At 35.2% G+C, this 17,374-nt stretch overlaps 2 protein-coding genes across 4 annotated transcripts in view; one reads left to right on the top strand and one right to left on the bottom strand.

Moving 5' to 3' along the window:
- Window positions 1-3,429: 3,429 nt before the first annotated feature.
- Window positions 3,430-7,233, bottom strand: LOC113066046 (isopentenyl-diphosphate Delta-isomerase 1-like). Its single transcript, XM_026237637.1, has 5 exons — window positions 6,909-7,233; window positions 6,108-6,271; window positions 5,889-5,981; window positions 5,164-5,294; window positions 3,430-4,518 (listed from the first exon to the last, which is right to left on the bottom strand). Exons 1-5 carry the CDS (start codon window positions 7,040-7,042, stop codon window positions 4,201-4,203), a joined length of 840 nt encoding a protein of 279 aa, XP_026093422.1. The 5' UTR covers window positions 7,043-7,233; the 3' UTR covers window positions 3,430-4,200.
- A 758-nt stretch (window positions 7,234-7,991) lies between these two features.
- LOC113066045 (WD repeat-containing protein 37) overlaps window positions 7,992-17,374 on the top strand; it is a 35,757-nt gene continuing 26,374 nt past the window's right edge. Inside the window, exons 1-6 of one of the 3 annotated variants that reach the window (XM_026237635.1) lie at window positions 7,992-8,172; window positions 9,523-9,632; window positions 10,728-10,907; window positions 14,988-15,084; window positions 15,514-15,609; window positions 16,038-16,102. In XM_026237635.1, the coding sequence (XP_026093420.1) occupies window positions 10,770-10,907; window positions 14,988-15,084; window positions 15,514-15,609; window positions 16,038-16,102 (396 nt within the window). In that variant the 5' untranslated portion in view covers window positions 7,992-8,172; window positions 9,523-9,632; window positions 10,728-10,769. Of the gene's footprint in view, window positions 8,173-9,522; window positions 9,633-10,727; window positions 10,908-12,990; window positions 13,044-14,987; window positions 15,085-15,513; window positions 15,610-16,037; window positions 16,103-17,374 lie in introns of those variants that run through there. The other 2 variants (XM_026237632.1, XM_026237636.1) reach the window with 2 other exon arrangements.

Raw genomic sequence — 17,374 nt, 5'->3', positions numbered from 1 at the left:
TTTGTGTTTTGTTGTGTGAGTGAGTGAGTCATCTTATAATAGCTTCAAAACAAAGTATGGGGGAGCTGACCTACATCGTTAGATTTCATGCTTTAGTGCGTGTCAACAGCAAATGAAATATCCAAGCTTCCCCACGTAGGTGTACACATGCTTGTTTGTATCCAAGTACTATGTAGCACAATGCATTCACGCTCTTGACACTATCTTGACCGTTTTCTTCTGTGCATAGGCCTGAAGCCTGCAGCGTAAGTGTGTGTGGCGAACAGTAAAGCTACGAGACATTTCCTCAGCAGGTCAGACCCGACCGTGTCCGCTGATGGAAGTGTCAAAGCAAATATGTCACAGACGTACAGCACACGCAGCTGGACATCCCTGAGTCCCGTTCCCATCCACTCCTATTCTTCTTCAAAGGAATGGATAGAGAGCTAAAGGCCAAAGAAGAACTCACTGACTAACATAATAAGACAAAGTTAATCTCAATCATTCATCAGTGGCTTTTAAGGACTCTTGAGACACTGGGTAAATGTGACATCTCGGTCACACTTTATTTTAGGGTCCAATTCTCACTATTAACTAACCATTAACTATGACTTTTGCCTCAATTAACCCCTTATTTGCTGCTTATTAATAGTTTATAAGGCAGTTGTTAAGCATTATTTGTACTTTATAAGCACTAATAAACAGCCAGTATGTTAATAATAGACATGCTAATAAGCAAGTAGTTATAAGTGTGAATTGGACCCTATACTAAAGTTTTACAGACATCTCTTTACTGTAAACATGCTTTTAAATAAATTTTAGCTTTTTTGATAATTGGTAGAAACCCCTGCAGTGTTTCCGACATTTGAATATAATTTTCTATACTATTTCAATAAGGTGACTTAAATCAGTTCACTGGATTTTGAATCCAAAATAGAGATTTTTGAAGGTGCATTTGTTCTCTAGTTAGCGTTAGCATGTTCTTCAGGGACTTACCACAGATGCACAGACCATGTGCTAGAATATCAGCGTGGTTCAGCATTATTGTCTCATTAGTCCTATTACATTTATACTAGTGAGTTTTACAGAGCAGTCTATAATAATCATGAATACCCTTACCTGTCCGACAAAACAGAAGGAAATTTAGCATCACTACTCTGGATTTTCTCCATAATCAAATCTTTAAACATAATTTAAACACATTTAATAGGAAATAATTAGCCTATGTCTGCAGCCTTCGTCACATGTGAGTGTACGCCAAGAAAAAAACAAGCAAAGAGTAAACTTGGCACCAACATACTGCAATTATGGACATTTCTATTGGCCGGATTGACAATATTAAATTCAAAACCGCATATTCAGTCATTCTAGAGACTGAGAGCCGGCGTTGGTTGCTTCTTTCGCTTGTCTTTTTGTCTCTCTTTCTCCATTTCCGTGTCTCTCAGGGGAGCTGAAGCAGATCTTAGTGATCTTTGGCCTTATTCTGACAAATGTATTCAGCAAAAATAGAGCAGTGCTGATATTACCACGGTATGATGAAATAGTTGTTTGTGATGAAATACAGAAAAAGAAAGAAACAAGATAGTGAATTAGGACGTGCTGATTGACCGGTTCGGGCCAGATATTAATTAAATATGCTCATCATGGCAAGAAAAGCAATTAAAAGTGGAACCAGACAGGCAGCTTCTAATGTGAAGTGAATGTATTGAGCTGAAATCATCTGCATGTGGTTTGCTTTATCATCATATTAAATCAATTTCCAAGGCACAAGGATAGAAACTAGTTGTGCATAAAGTGAGTAACAAGGCAAGGACTTTATATAATCTATGTGGATCACGAACAGTCAACAAGCGTGTAATGTGTGTAACTCTGGAGACATGCAGCGTGCTTGTTTAAACAGCGTTTACTCTGATTGCTGAATTTAGTAGAGCTCCAGTGCATAATAATCACACACTGAAGGAGATGTTTAATTATGTCTGATGTGCAAGTCAAATTTGGTTGGTTTCTCAAAGGACTGAAGTGAGTAGGTGATGTGGAAGCTACAAGATTAACAATTAAACCATAAAATCTGAACCTCCCCTGCACACACACACACTTCTTCTTCTTGAAAGAAAGGTTCGTCATGTTTTTCAGGGTTGTGTCAGCTAGCTCTCATTCATTTACCCGCTCTCTGCTTTCACCTTTATCTCTCTTCAGATGGGCTTTTCTCTTGCTCAACACTGTTCATGTTTTCTCTTCACATAATCTAATATCCTGGCATTTCAATTCAAAAGAGCCCGAGGGGCTCTGGTCTTCCAGTTAGACAGCGCTTCCTTTAGATAATGAGTTAAAATATACAGTCTTAGACCGCACTGCTCATAATAAGAGCGTTTCAGGGTACAGGATGTTATTTTTTGGTTCAACATCACACCTTCATGTAAAATACATGTGCTGCTGATGTTCCTCATCCATGTTTAATCCAGCAGGCCCCCTGGTGGTCATTCTTGGAGACCTCTTCTTATATCCACCCTTCCCCCATGAACATCAATCCATGTGCATAATAATAAAGGGATTCTTTCCTCCTCAGCTGCTTGTGATATTTCATAGCAGAGGTGAGGGTCTTCACAAAAGCAAAAGGTTTTAATTCATCCAGATCAATCTTTTATGAACGCTGCCAGTTCTTCATGCTCTGATGATTGACAGCTCTCAGGTGTATCTTAAGAATCACTGCATGCTTGTATATCGACAAACAAAGCTTAATACACTCTTCCACAACCGATGAAGTGAAGCAACGGTGTGTATTGTTGAGCTGAAGGACTACCATTTTAATTCTCATTAATACAGCTATACACTTAAGAATCTAAGAGAAATTGAGACTGAAATGCTTTGTTTGTCCAATGTTAGTTTTGTACAGTCTGTTCCTTTGTTTCTGTTAAGTTTTCATGGCTTTTGATGGGGTTTAGTGCCATCTGCTGGAAAAATAAAAAATAAAGCATGAACTTATTTATTTATTTTTTAATATGAATGAACGCTGTTGGCTAGGACCAGAATCAGTGTTACTATCAGATATATTACTTACTTGAATATATTGATTACTAAACTTTGATATATAGATATAAGTTTGATTTGACCAATGATATTAGACTTTAGGACCTAACTTGTCTTGTGCTGTTAAAATAGGCAAAAAAAGAGGGCCCCGAGTATCTGCATTTCTGCAGACCAGAACATCAGAGACCTACTTTGGCACCAGTCACAACACATTCACATCACAACTACCCAGAACAGCCAATAGGATGGGATCAATGAAGTTTGCTTCAGAAAAACTGTTCAAAATGCCATTATTATTATGATTTTTTACTAGTATAAAGTAAAATGCATCTACTGTATAAATACACTATAAAACACAAGGCCAGCAAGGATTTTTTTTTTTTTAAATCAATGAACATTTTAATTCAGAAAATCGATTGAATGTGAGAGTAAAACAAAATCTTTATTTGTTTTAAATAAATGCGGTTTCTTTTAACTTTGTTCATCACTGTTTCTCCAAAAAAATGTGAAGAAGAACTACTCTTTCCAACATTAATAATAATATTTCTTGAGCAGCAAATCATCATATAATTATGATTTCTGAAGATCATGTGACACTGAAGACTTGAGTAATGATGCTGAAAATACAGCTGCACATCACAGAAATACATTGTTATTTTCAATTGTATTTCTTGCGGATTTTACAGCATTTTTGATTAAATGCTTTGATCTTATATATATATATATATGCCCAACCATACCATATCATTGCCCAAACATACCATATCATTAAAAGTTAGTATTGAGAGGAAAATACATGAATGCATGAATGAATACGTCATACTTTTACATATTCATTTTCTAAAACTGTAAAAATGAATGGGTTCAAAAAACGAGACTATGAAGAAAGCTAATTTTATTTTCCTTCTCTAATAATTCCTTGAGATAACTGTAAGCCTCACAGCGACTCCTGATACTTTTAGTCACAAAATATTCCTTCAAAAGCACTCATATGATCTCTCATATTACACTAGGCAACAACGGACAGTGTTTTGTCAGCAATAAAATGCTCAGTGTTCATGAAGTAATCTGAACATTAATGCTAAAATAAAACTCTCTGCTTGTCTAAACATTTACAAACCAAGGCTGTCCAATAAGACATGGCCAAACTGTGCAGTCTCTTTGTTATCTGTTAAAGTGCTGTCCAGACGCGGCCTACATGCGGTGGATGCGGTCGTGGTCGATGAACTGCTTGAGGTTATGGAGGTTGTCCCACCACTTGAAGAGGAAGGTGTCTGCGATCAGACTGAACCAGGGCGTGATCTCCAGCTCTTTCCTCTGGGCTTTCTCCAGGAGCTCCTTCAGCTCCTCTTTGGACACGTAGCAGTGGCTCTGGATCTCGTTGGGGTCTGGATTCAGATCCACGTCTTTCTGCATGAAGAGGATGTAGTCGATCTCGTGCTCGCCCCAGACGCCGTCTGACTGGGCTTTATAGTGGATGCGGGTCAGATAGGTCATCTCTTCTGGAGGCACCTGGGACAACAAGCGGCTTAACCTTTAGCATTGAATAATGCTGAATACAGGGCTTCTGCAGGTACATTCAAACCCATTTTAAGATCTTGTCTAGGGAGCAGAGTTCTTGTGGAGTATTTTTGTCTGGCAAATGTCTAAAGATCAAAATCAAGTGAGTTTATGATTTAAAAAGAACAAGTATCTGCCAGTAGGCTCAGAAATATCAGCTTGATTCAAAAGGAAAACATGTTTTTCTTCCCCATTAGCAGATATTTGCTTGTTTCATAATTGTCCTTTTTGTTCAGTTCTCCCGAAAACAAGAATTAAACTATTTACATTTGAGATATTTAGATTTTCATTTTTTGCAATGCATGCAATATATAATGCCATGACTTGATCAATTTAAGGCTTTCTGCCCTGATTTAACCTTGTAGAACACAGAAATAACTTTTACTGTAATTCTGATAACACTGCTCTTCCTCAGTATTTGTCATTTTCCAGTACAAGTGTCTAAAGTATCAGTGAAGTCATTCTGACAGAAATACTGAGGAGGATGTGATTTTTCAGCAATCAGTGCAACATTTAATGGCATGTAAAGACTTTTCCGCTCTGATTGAAGACCTGTCTGGGCATTGTTTGGTGGAAGGGTGAATCAAGTCTCTGCACCTGCTCGGAGGGGACGCCCAGCTCGGCCTGCAGGCGTCTCTGAGCGGCGCGCCGGACCCCGATGACGTCCTGCTCCTCCAGCTCACTGGCCGTGTGGAGAGGGTGACTGCAGCAAGTGTTGGTGAAACAGCCTGAAAACAGCGTATCAAACAACCTCAACTTTATTTCAGCTTTAAAAAGTGTAACCAGAGAGCACTTATTGGAATCTGATTGGATGAGCCATTTTTAAATTCTGCTCATCTCTCCGTACTCTATATATTTATAAAGACCAGAGACAGACCAGAGTTTTGTGATACTTATTTATACATTTAGAAATGTATTGGACATTGGTGTTTTTATCATATCATTAACGTTTTATAATAGCAATACAACAAGGATTATTATGCTGTTTTGTGTCATGTCTAAGTGCAAACCAACAAAAAATTTGCAGAATGCAAGAGTAAAACTTTATGAACAACACCCAATTTTGTTAAAGCAAAAACTATACAAATTGTTTAGGTAATTAAAATAAAGCTGAACATTTTAGGAAAAGTTGCCTTGACAGCTATACCATTAAAATCTAAAATATAAATTAATTTAGATAGAAATACTGACAAAAGCACATACTAAAGACTTAATCCATAATTATAATGGAAAATATAGCAGCTAACTCTAATAGATAATGTGAAATAGGAATAAACAGTATATAAATGATATTAAAATAACACACACACACACACACACACCTGGAAAAGTGATTTTGGCATTGGATCTCTGCTGAAGGAGCAGCTTTTCCTCGCTGTTGAACAGGAAAACACTGAACGCTCGATGCAATAATCCTTAGTGAAACAAGGAAAGCATGCATTTTAAGCCTTTGCATATTGAATAAATGTTTGTTTTTAACTTTTCAGGGCCAGTGCACATACTTTACAAATCAGCAGTAAGATATCATGCGCATGTGTTACCTTTATCAATGTTTGAGTTGAGATGGCAGTTTTTCTTGCTGTCGGCTCCGATCTTTCTGTCATTGTCATCGATGAGGATGCACATCTCTGCAAGCAACTGCACCTGCTTCTCATCCAGATGATCCACGTTAACCTCCGGCATCCTTACAGGTGAACTGAGCCGCCTGACACACACACACACACACACACACACACACACACACACACACACACACACACACACACAAGTTCACCGTCTTCAAACTCTTTGCAATTTTTCTCTGTGAAACTCCTTTCTGATTTTGCTCCACTATTTTTCGCCGCAGCATTAGGGGGAATTGGTGATCCTCTGCCCATCTTGACTTCTGAGAGACACTGCTACTCTGAGAGGCTCTTTTTATACCCAATCATGTTGCCAATTGAACTAATATGTTGCAAATTGGTCCTCCAGTTGTTCCTTATCTGTACATTGAACTTTTCAGGCCTCTTATTGCTACCTGTCCCAACTTTTTTGGAATGTGAAGCTCTCATGAAATCCATAATGAGCCAATATTTGGCATGACATTTCAAAATGTCTTACTTTCAACATTTGATATGTTATCTATATTCTATTGTGAATAAAATATAAGTTTATGAAATTTGTAAATTATTCCATTCCTTTTTTACTCACAATTTGTACATTGTCCCAACTTCTTTGAAGTGATTATATATAACCGCTACAAAACAATCCAACAACATCTATATAAATACTGACAAGAACATTTAGAATTGTTTAACAACATTTTAATAATAAGGCATGGTCTGGATGTTTTCAGCACTCACCTGTACAGAAGTGTGTGTTGTGGAGCAGACAGATGAAGATGAAGAGTCTGAGCTCGAGCTGCAGCTTTATTTACTCTTACGAGCAGCGCGAGCGCAGACGCTGATCTGCGTGCCGCCCACAGCAACCGCGCCATGAGCGCACAGCACGCTAACCAATCACAGCCCAGCACTCTACAGACACGCCATCACGCCACTCATTACTGTACTTCTGCTCTGCAGCCCTACACACACTAAAAACCGCTACAGCGCTAATGCTCGGTTCACCTTTATAACGCGCTGAACACACTCCCAGCGAGACTCAACACTGGTTCATAATCTGACGAGCACACCACCGACTCCCCGCCCACAACTGACATTTAATGCCAGAGGTTTTGATTGGTTGTTGGGAATGAAGCCGTCTTCTGATTGGTCTTCTGGGTGTGGGTGACAGGGAAGGCCGTGGGTTGTGGCTAGAAGGGACACAGCAAAAACCGGAAGCTAACGATTAGTTTAATTTTCTACCTGTTAGATTGTGTTTTATTAACGTCTACACCTCCCCCAACCCCGAACCTTACCCCTTACAATAATGCGAAAATAGTAAATATTATTGTACAGTGTGAGAAATTACGCTATCTTGGTGTAGTAGCTTTTGCTGTATCCAGTCTAGCCTTAATTCAAAATCAAGCAAGTAACGAGATGAAAAGACGAGAAAAGAAGATTAAACGAGTAAACGTATATATATATACACACACACACGTATATATATATATATATATATATATATATATATATATATATATATATATATATATATACGTACATTATAAGTACATAATATGTACATTACACATAATATTTGTCATATTTTATCTGAGATCTCATGTAATCGATTTTTTTCACATTTATTTCACTATTTATTATGACAAATAATTTGTATTAATATATATATATATATATATATATATATATATATATATATATATATATATATATATATATATATATATATATATATATTCTGAATATCATATGATACAGTCGATGGTGTTTACACATCAACGCGAATAACGTTTGAGACTTTAATTTTGAAGGGTAGAATCCGGCCGGAGGCCCGTCAGGTCTTTTGTCATTTCCTCTTGCTTCACACTCAGCTGACAGTGTAGGGTTTGATAAAAACAAAACACAAACAAAAAACATCAAAGAGTGGAAATCCCGGTGGATTAGTGGAGAGAGTCAGCAGTGTGTGCGTGGGATCATGCTGGAGGACTGACACGCGCTCGTGACTGTGAGTATGACGCGGTGTTTGTCGTGATGAGGATTAACGTTAGCTGATAATCATCACAGCTGCTGACAGACTCACCTGATTTACTGGTGTGTGTGTGTGTGTGTGTGTGTGTGTGTGTGTGTGTGTGTGTGTGTGTGTGTGTGTGTGTGTGTGTGTGTGTGTGTGTGTGTGTGTCTGTCTGTCTGTCTGTCTGTCTGTCTGTCTGTCTCTCTCTCTCTCTCTCTCTCTCTCTCTCTCTCAATCTCTCTCTCTCTCAATCTCTGTGTGTGTGTGTGTGTTTATGAGCATGTCGTTCCACTGGATTCTGGAGCTGTATAGCTGATATGTCATGTATTTTGTGTGATTGTGTGTGATTGTGTGTGTGTGTGTGTGATATCAAGGTGTTCTATATGTTGTGATACAAGAATAGTAAAACCTGAAGTTTTTGAGGTTTTGTGCCAGTGTTATGTTTTCATAAGTGGTCTGCAGGAAGTTGTAAATTGTAAAACACTTTAAAACTGACAAAGAAACATCATGGTACTGCCATATTGGCATTTCGGACAATAAACCATGCCATTTTCATTGTATTTATATGGTTCTCTGTTTATGTGTGTGTGTGACATTAAATTATGATAATCATCACAGATTAGGTTTGTGATCTAATGTTGTAATCAACATTTTATTTTAATAAAATAATAATAATAATCTGGTATTTGATATGTCAAGTGTCATGGCATGGCCATCTGATGACATCACTGTACCACAGTGCTATCATTAATTAGATTATGTCTGTGTAGTAGATCAACTGATTCAGTTGACATCACAAAGACCAAAAGCTATATCTTGAGTGAATTCCCAGTAGATAAAACTTATAAAATGGAATGGGCCACTTTAATCTATACGTGCTTCCCGGTTTGCATACTTATGAACTATTCGATGCAGTCTTGTAGTATAAATTTAGCTGGAACTAGTGAAATCCACAAAACAAAGGTGTACTTTAAATTTCCAGATGATGCACTTAAGCGAAAAACCAAGAAGTGCTATTCGGACACCAGTTATGAATGACAAAATAACCTTACAAAGGTACACAGTGCATAAGTGTATAAGTGCATCATTTGGGACGCAGCTGATGTAATGATTTCCATCTGGAGAACTGCATCGAACACAACAGTTCTCATGACAGAACTGGGTTTAGAGTCCAGAGCATGATGCAGAGGTGCTTCTCCTTCATGCATGTTGAGTTATTCACACCCACTAACCTCACACTACCTGCTCCGTCCCTCCGTCCGTCCGTCCCTCCGTCCGTCCCTCCGTCCACCTCCTCACTGTCCTGTTAGTGAACGGTCGATGCTGGTGTTGTTCTGTGTTCAGTGCTGGAGCGTGCGCGGCCCTGGGCTTCCTGCTGAGATCTGCTTCATCACTTTAAGCGATCATCTGAGGATGTGTCTGCTTTCTTTATCATTCACTGCTCTTCATGGCTGGTATTTGTTTTTGTATTTATATTTTTTTTGCATGCTCTTTATTTAGCATTATGTTTTTATGTAATATTTTGTGACTTGTAAAGACACTCTGACATTAACATGTTTGTTGTATGTTGTTTGTGGATTAAGGCCTGCTTGCTTTTTTGATAATGAGTTTAACTTTTCATTTAACACTTCATGAGCTCACTTAATACATTGGGTTTTCAAAAGGAATGTCCAAGTTATGTTTCACCCCAAAGAGAGAGAAAAAATAAAAATAGAAATAATGTTCAGCATAAAGAAAATAATGCAGAAATCTTAATGACCATTTCATTATAAACTAATTTCAGCTAAAATAAATCAGTTTTATTGTAATGCGAATAGGTTTAAAAAAAATGCAAGATGAAAATATAATTCTTACAACAATGTGAGGAAAGTACTGTGAAGCAATGTATTTTGTCAGGAATGCAAGAAATGAAATATTTTTTTTTGTTCAGTCAGTCATTATTTTCTTTTTCACAATAAAAATGCTATTATATTACACTATTATAATCATAAAATCTAAAATATTATTTATAGAAAACATGCTATTTTCATATTTATATGAACCTTTACAATAAGTCACCTAAAACGAGGGCAGCGTTCTTAATTAAAAACAGGTACATTTCTGCTAAAATAGTGCTAAATTACTTATTTATTAGTGGCAAATGTGCTAGATTACTAAAATAAGCTTTATTTAATTATTCTAGTGAAATATGTCCTGGACATTTTTGACAGTTTTCATGAGATTCGTCTTAACATTTGGAGTCATATTCACCTGCTCAGTCAAAACCTCTCTTCCACTTTTACAACAGCTTCCTTTGAACGCTTCAGTTTTACGATGTATACTTAACTAGCATTAAGTCAACGCACACCCAGTAAAGACAACATATTCCTCCAGTACGTCGTCAACAAAGGCTTACTTTACATTTCCTCCCTCAGTGTTTAACTTGTTATTTATATATCACAGACAGGAATAGTGTCGTGACTCGTGTCTACAGCGCAGTGTCCAACAAAGGGCACATTATACTCCTGCGCTCTGTGGGATGGGGCAAACCCTGTCGTCTGATTGCTCAGTTTCAGGTAGGAAGTTGCGCAGGGGGACGTCACTGAGGAGTGATGCCTGTTGAAAGTGGAAGCAGCGCAGCCGGCCGTCCAGTCAAACAGAAGCGCAAGTCGCACAGTCTCTCCATTCGGAGGACCAACAGCACGGAGCAGGAGCGACCAGGCATGCAGAGAGACATGCTGGAGGGACAGGTAGCTGTCTTTTTCTCCTTTCTTTGGTTTGTGGTTGTGAACACTGGAGGAAACTATTGTGTGAGCGTGCCGTCAAGCCCAGGTGTACAGTCAAGAATGAAACAAAGCCAGTTCTGTAACATTGTACATTTTTTTTCATGACAGCTGGGATATGTAAGTGAACACGTGTCATGTTGGGTTTGAATGATATGCTGTTGTTTTAGAATTGAGTGGAATTGAAATAAGTAAATGAAACCTGTTTGAGGACGTAATGCATTTTAGACATTTTCAGTCTCCAGGAAGCCAAAGTTAATTGATTATGGATAGTGTTGTTCTGGAAAAATAAAAAAAACAAATGAAGAAAATACAGTATATTTTCTTAATATATGTATATTTTTAAATAATTGAAATATAATGTGGAATTCCAAAAAATAAAAATAAAATGCATTTGTTTTCTCCAAAACAAAGTGAAAATGGCCAAAAATGTATTTTAATTCTTGATGAATTTTAAAATTGGAAATGTCTACAACCCACTTAAATTAAAATGCAAAAATGCTTCTAGATAACACTGAAAATAGAATTTCTGGCCCTGAAAAAAAAAGAATTTAAATATTTTTCAATTATATCAACTTTTGCATTCCTGCGATACAGAAAAATAAATAAAAAAATAAACTAAAACTTAAAAACAACACAAATAAACTACACTGAAAGGACAAATTGTAAATAAAATAGAAAATATATTGAAATAATTTGCTATTGTTTTAGAATTTAGTTTATGATGATGATAATGATTATTGTCATTATTATTATTATTACAGGAGACAATATTCAGTGTTCCAGGAATTCAATGTTTTAATTAAGTGTTGTTCTGAAAAAATCGAAATGTTTTTCTTTCTTAAAATAAAAATAATAATAATAATAATAAAACATTTGAAATGTAATAAGGAACGCCGAAAGGAAAATTAAAGTAATACATTTAAATTAAACATGCAAAAATACTCCAGATAACAATGAAAGATTAATATCTGGTCGTGAAAAAAATGCAATTAAACATATTTAAATAATATCAGATAATTTTATCTTTGACATCCTTATGAAACTAAAATCCAAAAGTAAAACTACCAAACAACAAAACGTAAACTAAATTGAAAAGGACACATTATAAATATTAAAACTGTAATAACTCTGGATCAGTATCTTTATTGAGAGTGATTCTGGTTTGGAAGAATGGAAAGGATGTCAGAAAAACCACAAGTCCATGTTAAACCGGGTGAACAGATGACATTAGTTAAGTATTTCTGTCAATGAGTAGTTGTGTCATTGTTTGGTACTGTAACGTCTCCCAGGAATTTACATCCTCTAACACACGACGTTTGTCCTAAATGATGACGCCCATTCCTTACACAAACATTACTGGAGTACGTCAGTGATAAGAGCGGCCTGGACTGTACTCACATCAACTACAGTCATCAGTTCTCACATTCAAATGAAGTTCTTCACCAGTTTCAATTCAAAAACTTGCTTTTAGTACATTCTCTTGAAAACTTTTCATAGCTATTTTGAACAAAATGTTCATATGAAAGTGTTAAGAGTAGAGCCATGATGCCATATGATAATCAGTTTCATTGATACTCCTCGGAGGGTATCTATGGTTTCAACCCTTCTGTGGTCTATAGCCTCATCCATTTTTAAAGAGCGGCCCACGCTGGGGTCCGATTGTTCTGTCTGTTCCTCTGTAGGGTCATTTCTGATTGGCAGTCCCTACTGTAAACCGTTCACTGGATTTAGACTATACAACCTTTCAGCCTCTCAGTGCTGTCATTATGTCCATTAAGTTTTAGGATTGAGCCGGTTTATAAGAATAGATGACAAGCTGTTGTTTATTAATTGCCATCTCCCTCTCTCTGATGCATAAGTAGGCTACATGTGGTAATGACAGAAAGGAGAGCAGTTGACTTTGCTTTTACACTGTTCTCATTGGTAAACTCTTGTGTTAACTTGACATGAGAGCAAACCTTGTTGTTCTGGAGTAGTTAATATGGACAAAGCTAGTCTAAATGACACAACAGCAATGTTTGTTTGTGGATTGCTTTTCTTTGTGTAGTTGTAATCTGGCTGAAAGACTTCACTTGAAACCTCTAATGCTTGATAATGGAGGTAAGTTGATTTGGTAGGTTAGTAATGTTTTTTAATCGAGATCTCTTTACTTTTTGTGATTTTTCAGATTTGATGGTTTTCTTTTTTTCTCTCTTTTGGTTCTTTTCTATCCTCCGTAATGTTTGGTTGCCCTGTATCAAAAATAAAGTATGCATTTAGGACAGAAATTATCTCTACTGAGGCTTAAAAGCCTTTGGAACAGCAATATATTTTACGTAAAGTTTAGGTAAACAGTTACATTTACAGTTACAAACAGTTACAAACTTTTACATAAAAGTTGTTTTATGTAAAGGTTTTATAACAGTGTGATAATTTACATAAATGTTTAGATATAAAGTTTCAGAACAGCAAGATATTTTATGTAAACTTTAAATGTACATTTTTATGAAATTTTTAATTAAATATTTATGAACAACAACATATTTTACATTTTTGGAACAGCAACATATCTTTTTATAAAGCTTTAGAACAGCAAGATATTAAATATGAATCGTAAATATGAAGATGTAAAATAAATAAAAAACAGCAATATATTGTATGTAAAGCTTTAGGACAGCAAGATATTTTTTGTAAATATTTAGATGTAAAATTTCAAAACCGCAATATATTTGATGTACAGTTTAAATAAACATTAACATTAACATGAACATTAAGCTGTTTATGTAAAGGTTCTATAACAGTGTTTTACGCAATACATTTTACATAAACTTTTACGTTTTACGTTTCATAACAACATTATATTTTATGTAAACTTTTAATGTAAATTTTTAGAATTGCAATATATTTTATTTTTATCTGAAGTTTTAGAACAACAACACATGTTACATACATTTTTAGATGTAATTAAAAAAAAGATATTTAACACATTTTTGGAACAACAACATTATTTTATGTAAAGCTTCAGAAGAGCAAGATATTTTACATAAATTTTACATAAATTACACAAAATTTTAAAACAGAGCTGTTTTATTTAAAGGTTTTATAACAGTGTGATATTTTACACAAATGTTTTCCGCAGTAAATTTTACGTAATCGTTTAAGTGTTACTGTTCAGAACAGCATGATATTTTACGTAAACTTTTAAATGTAAATTTTAAGAACTGTAGTATATTTTATCTTAAGCTTTAGGAACAGAAACATATATTTTACATACATTTTTTGATGTATAGCTTTAGAAGAGCAACATATTTTACATAAAGTTTAGGTAAACATTAACATGACTTTTTTAATATACGACAAAGTTGTTTTATGTAAAGGTTTTATAACAGTGTGACATTTAACATAAATGTTTATATATATAAAGTTTCAGAGTGGAAAGAAATTTTATGTAAACTTTTAATGTACATTTTTAATTGCAATACTGTATATTTTATCTTACGTTTTAGCAACAGCAATATATTTTACTCTTTAGATACAATGTTTTATAACAAGATGTTTTAAAAAAACATTTTGGAACAGCAATATATTTTATGTAGAATTTGTAGAACACAAATGTAGATGTAAAATTTCAAAACAGCAAGAAATTTTACGTAAACTTTTAGACGTAAAATTTAAAAACAGCAAGATATTTTACGTAAACATTTAGATGTAAAATTTCAAAACAGCAAGATATTTTATGTAAAGTTTTAGAACAGCTGAGTATTTTACATAACCTTTTAGGTGTATTGTTTTACAACGGCAAGAAAATTATCAGTTTTCTTTACAGTTTATTTGTAGATTTCTGGTGTTTATTTCTTCTTGAAAATAAACCATTAACAAAATCCCCTCAATAGTCTTTGTGTTTTAGTAGTTTATTTTTATGTTAATTATTTTAAATAGCCTGAATGTACAGAGTAGAACAGTGCAGAATCTGCATTTCTCATTTGTTGTCATTGAAGTCTAAAGACATTTTGATGCCCTATTTTCTGAGTATTTGTAATGAGCATTATTTGATTAAATTTCTAGGACTCCAAGTTGCCGATGGCCTTAAGGAGTAACTTACTGGACCTGTTCGGACAGATTGAACGGGAGTTTGAAAATCTCTACATCGAAAACTTAGAATGTGAGTAGTAACTAATTAGCTTGCGTCTTTTTACATGACTTCTTATATTTAATGTCATGATCACACCACAGTCTTTGCACATGAAGAACAGGTTTTATTCATCTTATGCTAACTGAGTGGCTTTCACACTCACAGCATTCTCAAGATCTGAATCCTTAATTGTTTTCGGTATTACCTTAAGTTATGTACTTATTAATAAGTGTATAATTGTAAGTTGCTGTGTAATATGCAGGATTAATGTCCAGTCATTATTGATGTTTAAACTACTTCAGGTTGATGTCGTGGCTCCTCATCAAACTGTTGGGTTTATTTGAATGTACGTTATCCCTTACATAGGGTGTAAATGTAACAAAATCTGTGTTTTGTTCAGTTTATCAGCGGACAATAATATATTGTAATATATATATAATAAGCTCTGTTCTTGTGCAGTGCGGAGAGAGATTGATTCGCTAAACGAACGTTTGGCTGGAGAAGGACAGACAGTCGATGGTGGCGATCTCAGCAAAGGAGCCCTCAAAACAAAAGGTACATGCAAACCAAACCTGACATTTAGACCATTGAAACAAGCTTTTGAATAAATAATGATGTTGACTTTTGATGATTCAGAGAGAATTATAAAGTTGTGCCTGAAGCTGTGTACTCGCACAACATGATGGAGTTTGAAGCTGTTTGTGGAAACTTTCTTCTAATTAAGGGTGTTTGTCTATTTTAGATACATCCATTACAATTTACATTACAAACAGGAGCATGAAGTCATATCGCCAAATAATCTCCTTAGACAAACATTTACACTAGAATCGGGCCCTTTTTGTTTCAGCTTGACAGTGCTCCATAAAAAGTTATTTCTAATCTGGTCTGGTGTGGAAGAAATTGAAATCTTTAAACCTAACAATGAAATGTATAATTCTTTTCACCCATGCTTCACTCATAATCGTTTAATTTCTTGTGCACAGCTAGTCACAGCACAAGTCAGCTGTCCCAGAAGCTGAAGACGACATACAAGGCCTCCACTAGCAAGGTATGATTGCGTCTGTGGGTTATTGCTGACATTTCACTCAGACTAAAATGCTGTTATCGTTGTTCAAGCTCAGAATATTTATCCTGGAACCATTGATATTTAAAGAAAAAACTCAGTGAAAAGTCATGTTCTTTGTCCTGTTCTTTGGCTTACAGACTTTGCTGCTTAACATATGTAGGTACTTTAGAAATGAACAAGCTAGGGTTGTCACAATACCAAAATGTTACCGATACCAGTGAAATCTGATGATTAAAACCAAAACAGTGCCATTATTGGCACTCCTTTGTTATTTTTCACAATTATTAAAGGGCCAGTTCACCCAAAATGAGAATGCATCTTTTACTCACCTTCATTACTTATTTTGGGTTCTTAGACTTTCAAAGGAGAAACCGAAATCTCTCACGAATCATTGATATCTTAATTTGGCTTTCGAGATTAATTAAATGAGGAGTAAATGATGACAGGATTTTTAATTTTTGGTTAAATTATCTATGGAAGAAATTTAATTCTAATAACAGCATGTACCATAATGGCATGCAACTGGAATTTTTTAATTATTATTATTTTCTTTTGTAATTGACCATGGAATAACTGGTAAAATGGAATCATTTCAGTTTTGTTATTGAATTGTGACATCTCTAGAGCAGGCTGTTTCAGCTGATTATGTAAGCGTCTGTGTTTTGTTTCAGTGTTGCATTTTCATAGTGCTGAAGTGTTTGTTCTTATTGTTCAGTTTAACAAACTACCTCCAGTTTCACATGCACTTTTCATGCAGTTACATACCGATTTATCATACTATTTGTAAATCTATGCAAAATATCTCATGCATTGACAGTGACAGTTTTTTTTTACATTTCACCAAATCCAGATTCCACCACCTCCTACACATTGTTGATACTTCATTACATTTGTGTGATTTTACTAAAATTCTTGAAATGTGCTCAGATTGTAGGTTTCAGTGCATCTCATGATCTAATTCAAAATCAAAATCAAATGAAATACAGTCCTAAAACTGATTAAGTAGTATTTGTTTACAGCATTAGCAGCTCAGCAGCAGCTTATTTATTCATTTATTTTGCTGTGTAGTTACCATATTAAATGTTAACACCCCTAATATCTAGTGTTCTTACCAAAGAAACAAATTTCAAATGTCATAATTTCTCTCTACTTTCCGCATTGCTCCATTATCGGACCCAACCCCTTGTATACTCTTGAAAATAGAGTTTGATGGTGCTGATTCAAATTAAACCCATGTTTTAAACTTTTTGATCC

Source organism: Carassius auratus, chromosome 49, assembly GCF_003368295.1.
Source record: "Carassius auratus strain Wakin chromosome 49, ASM336829v1, whole genome shotgun sequence".
In the NCBI taxonomy this organism is placed as follows: domain Eukaryota; kingdom Metazoa; phylum Chordata; class Actinopteri; order Cypriniformes; family Cyprinidae; genus Carassius; species Carassius auratus.
Note: the sequence above shows the minus strand (reverse complement) of the source record. Positions and strands in the feature narration are given on the sequence as shown.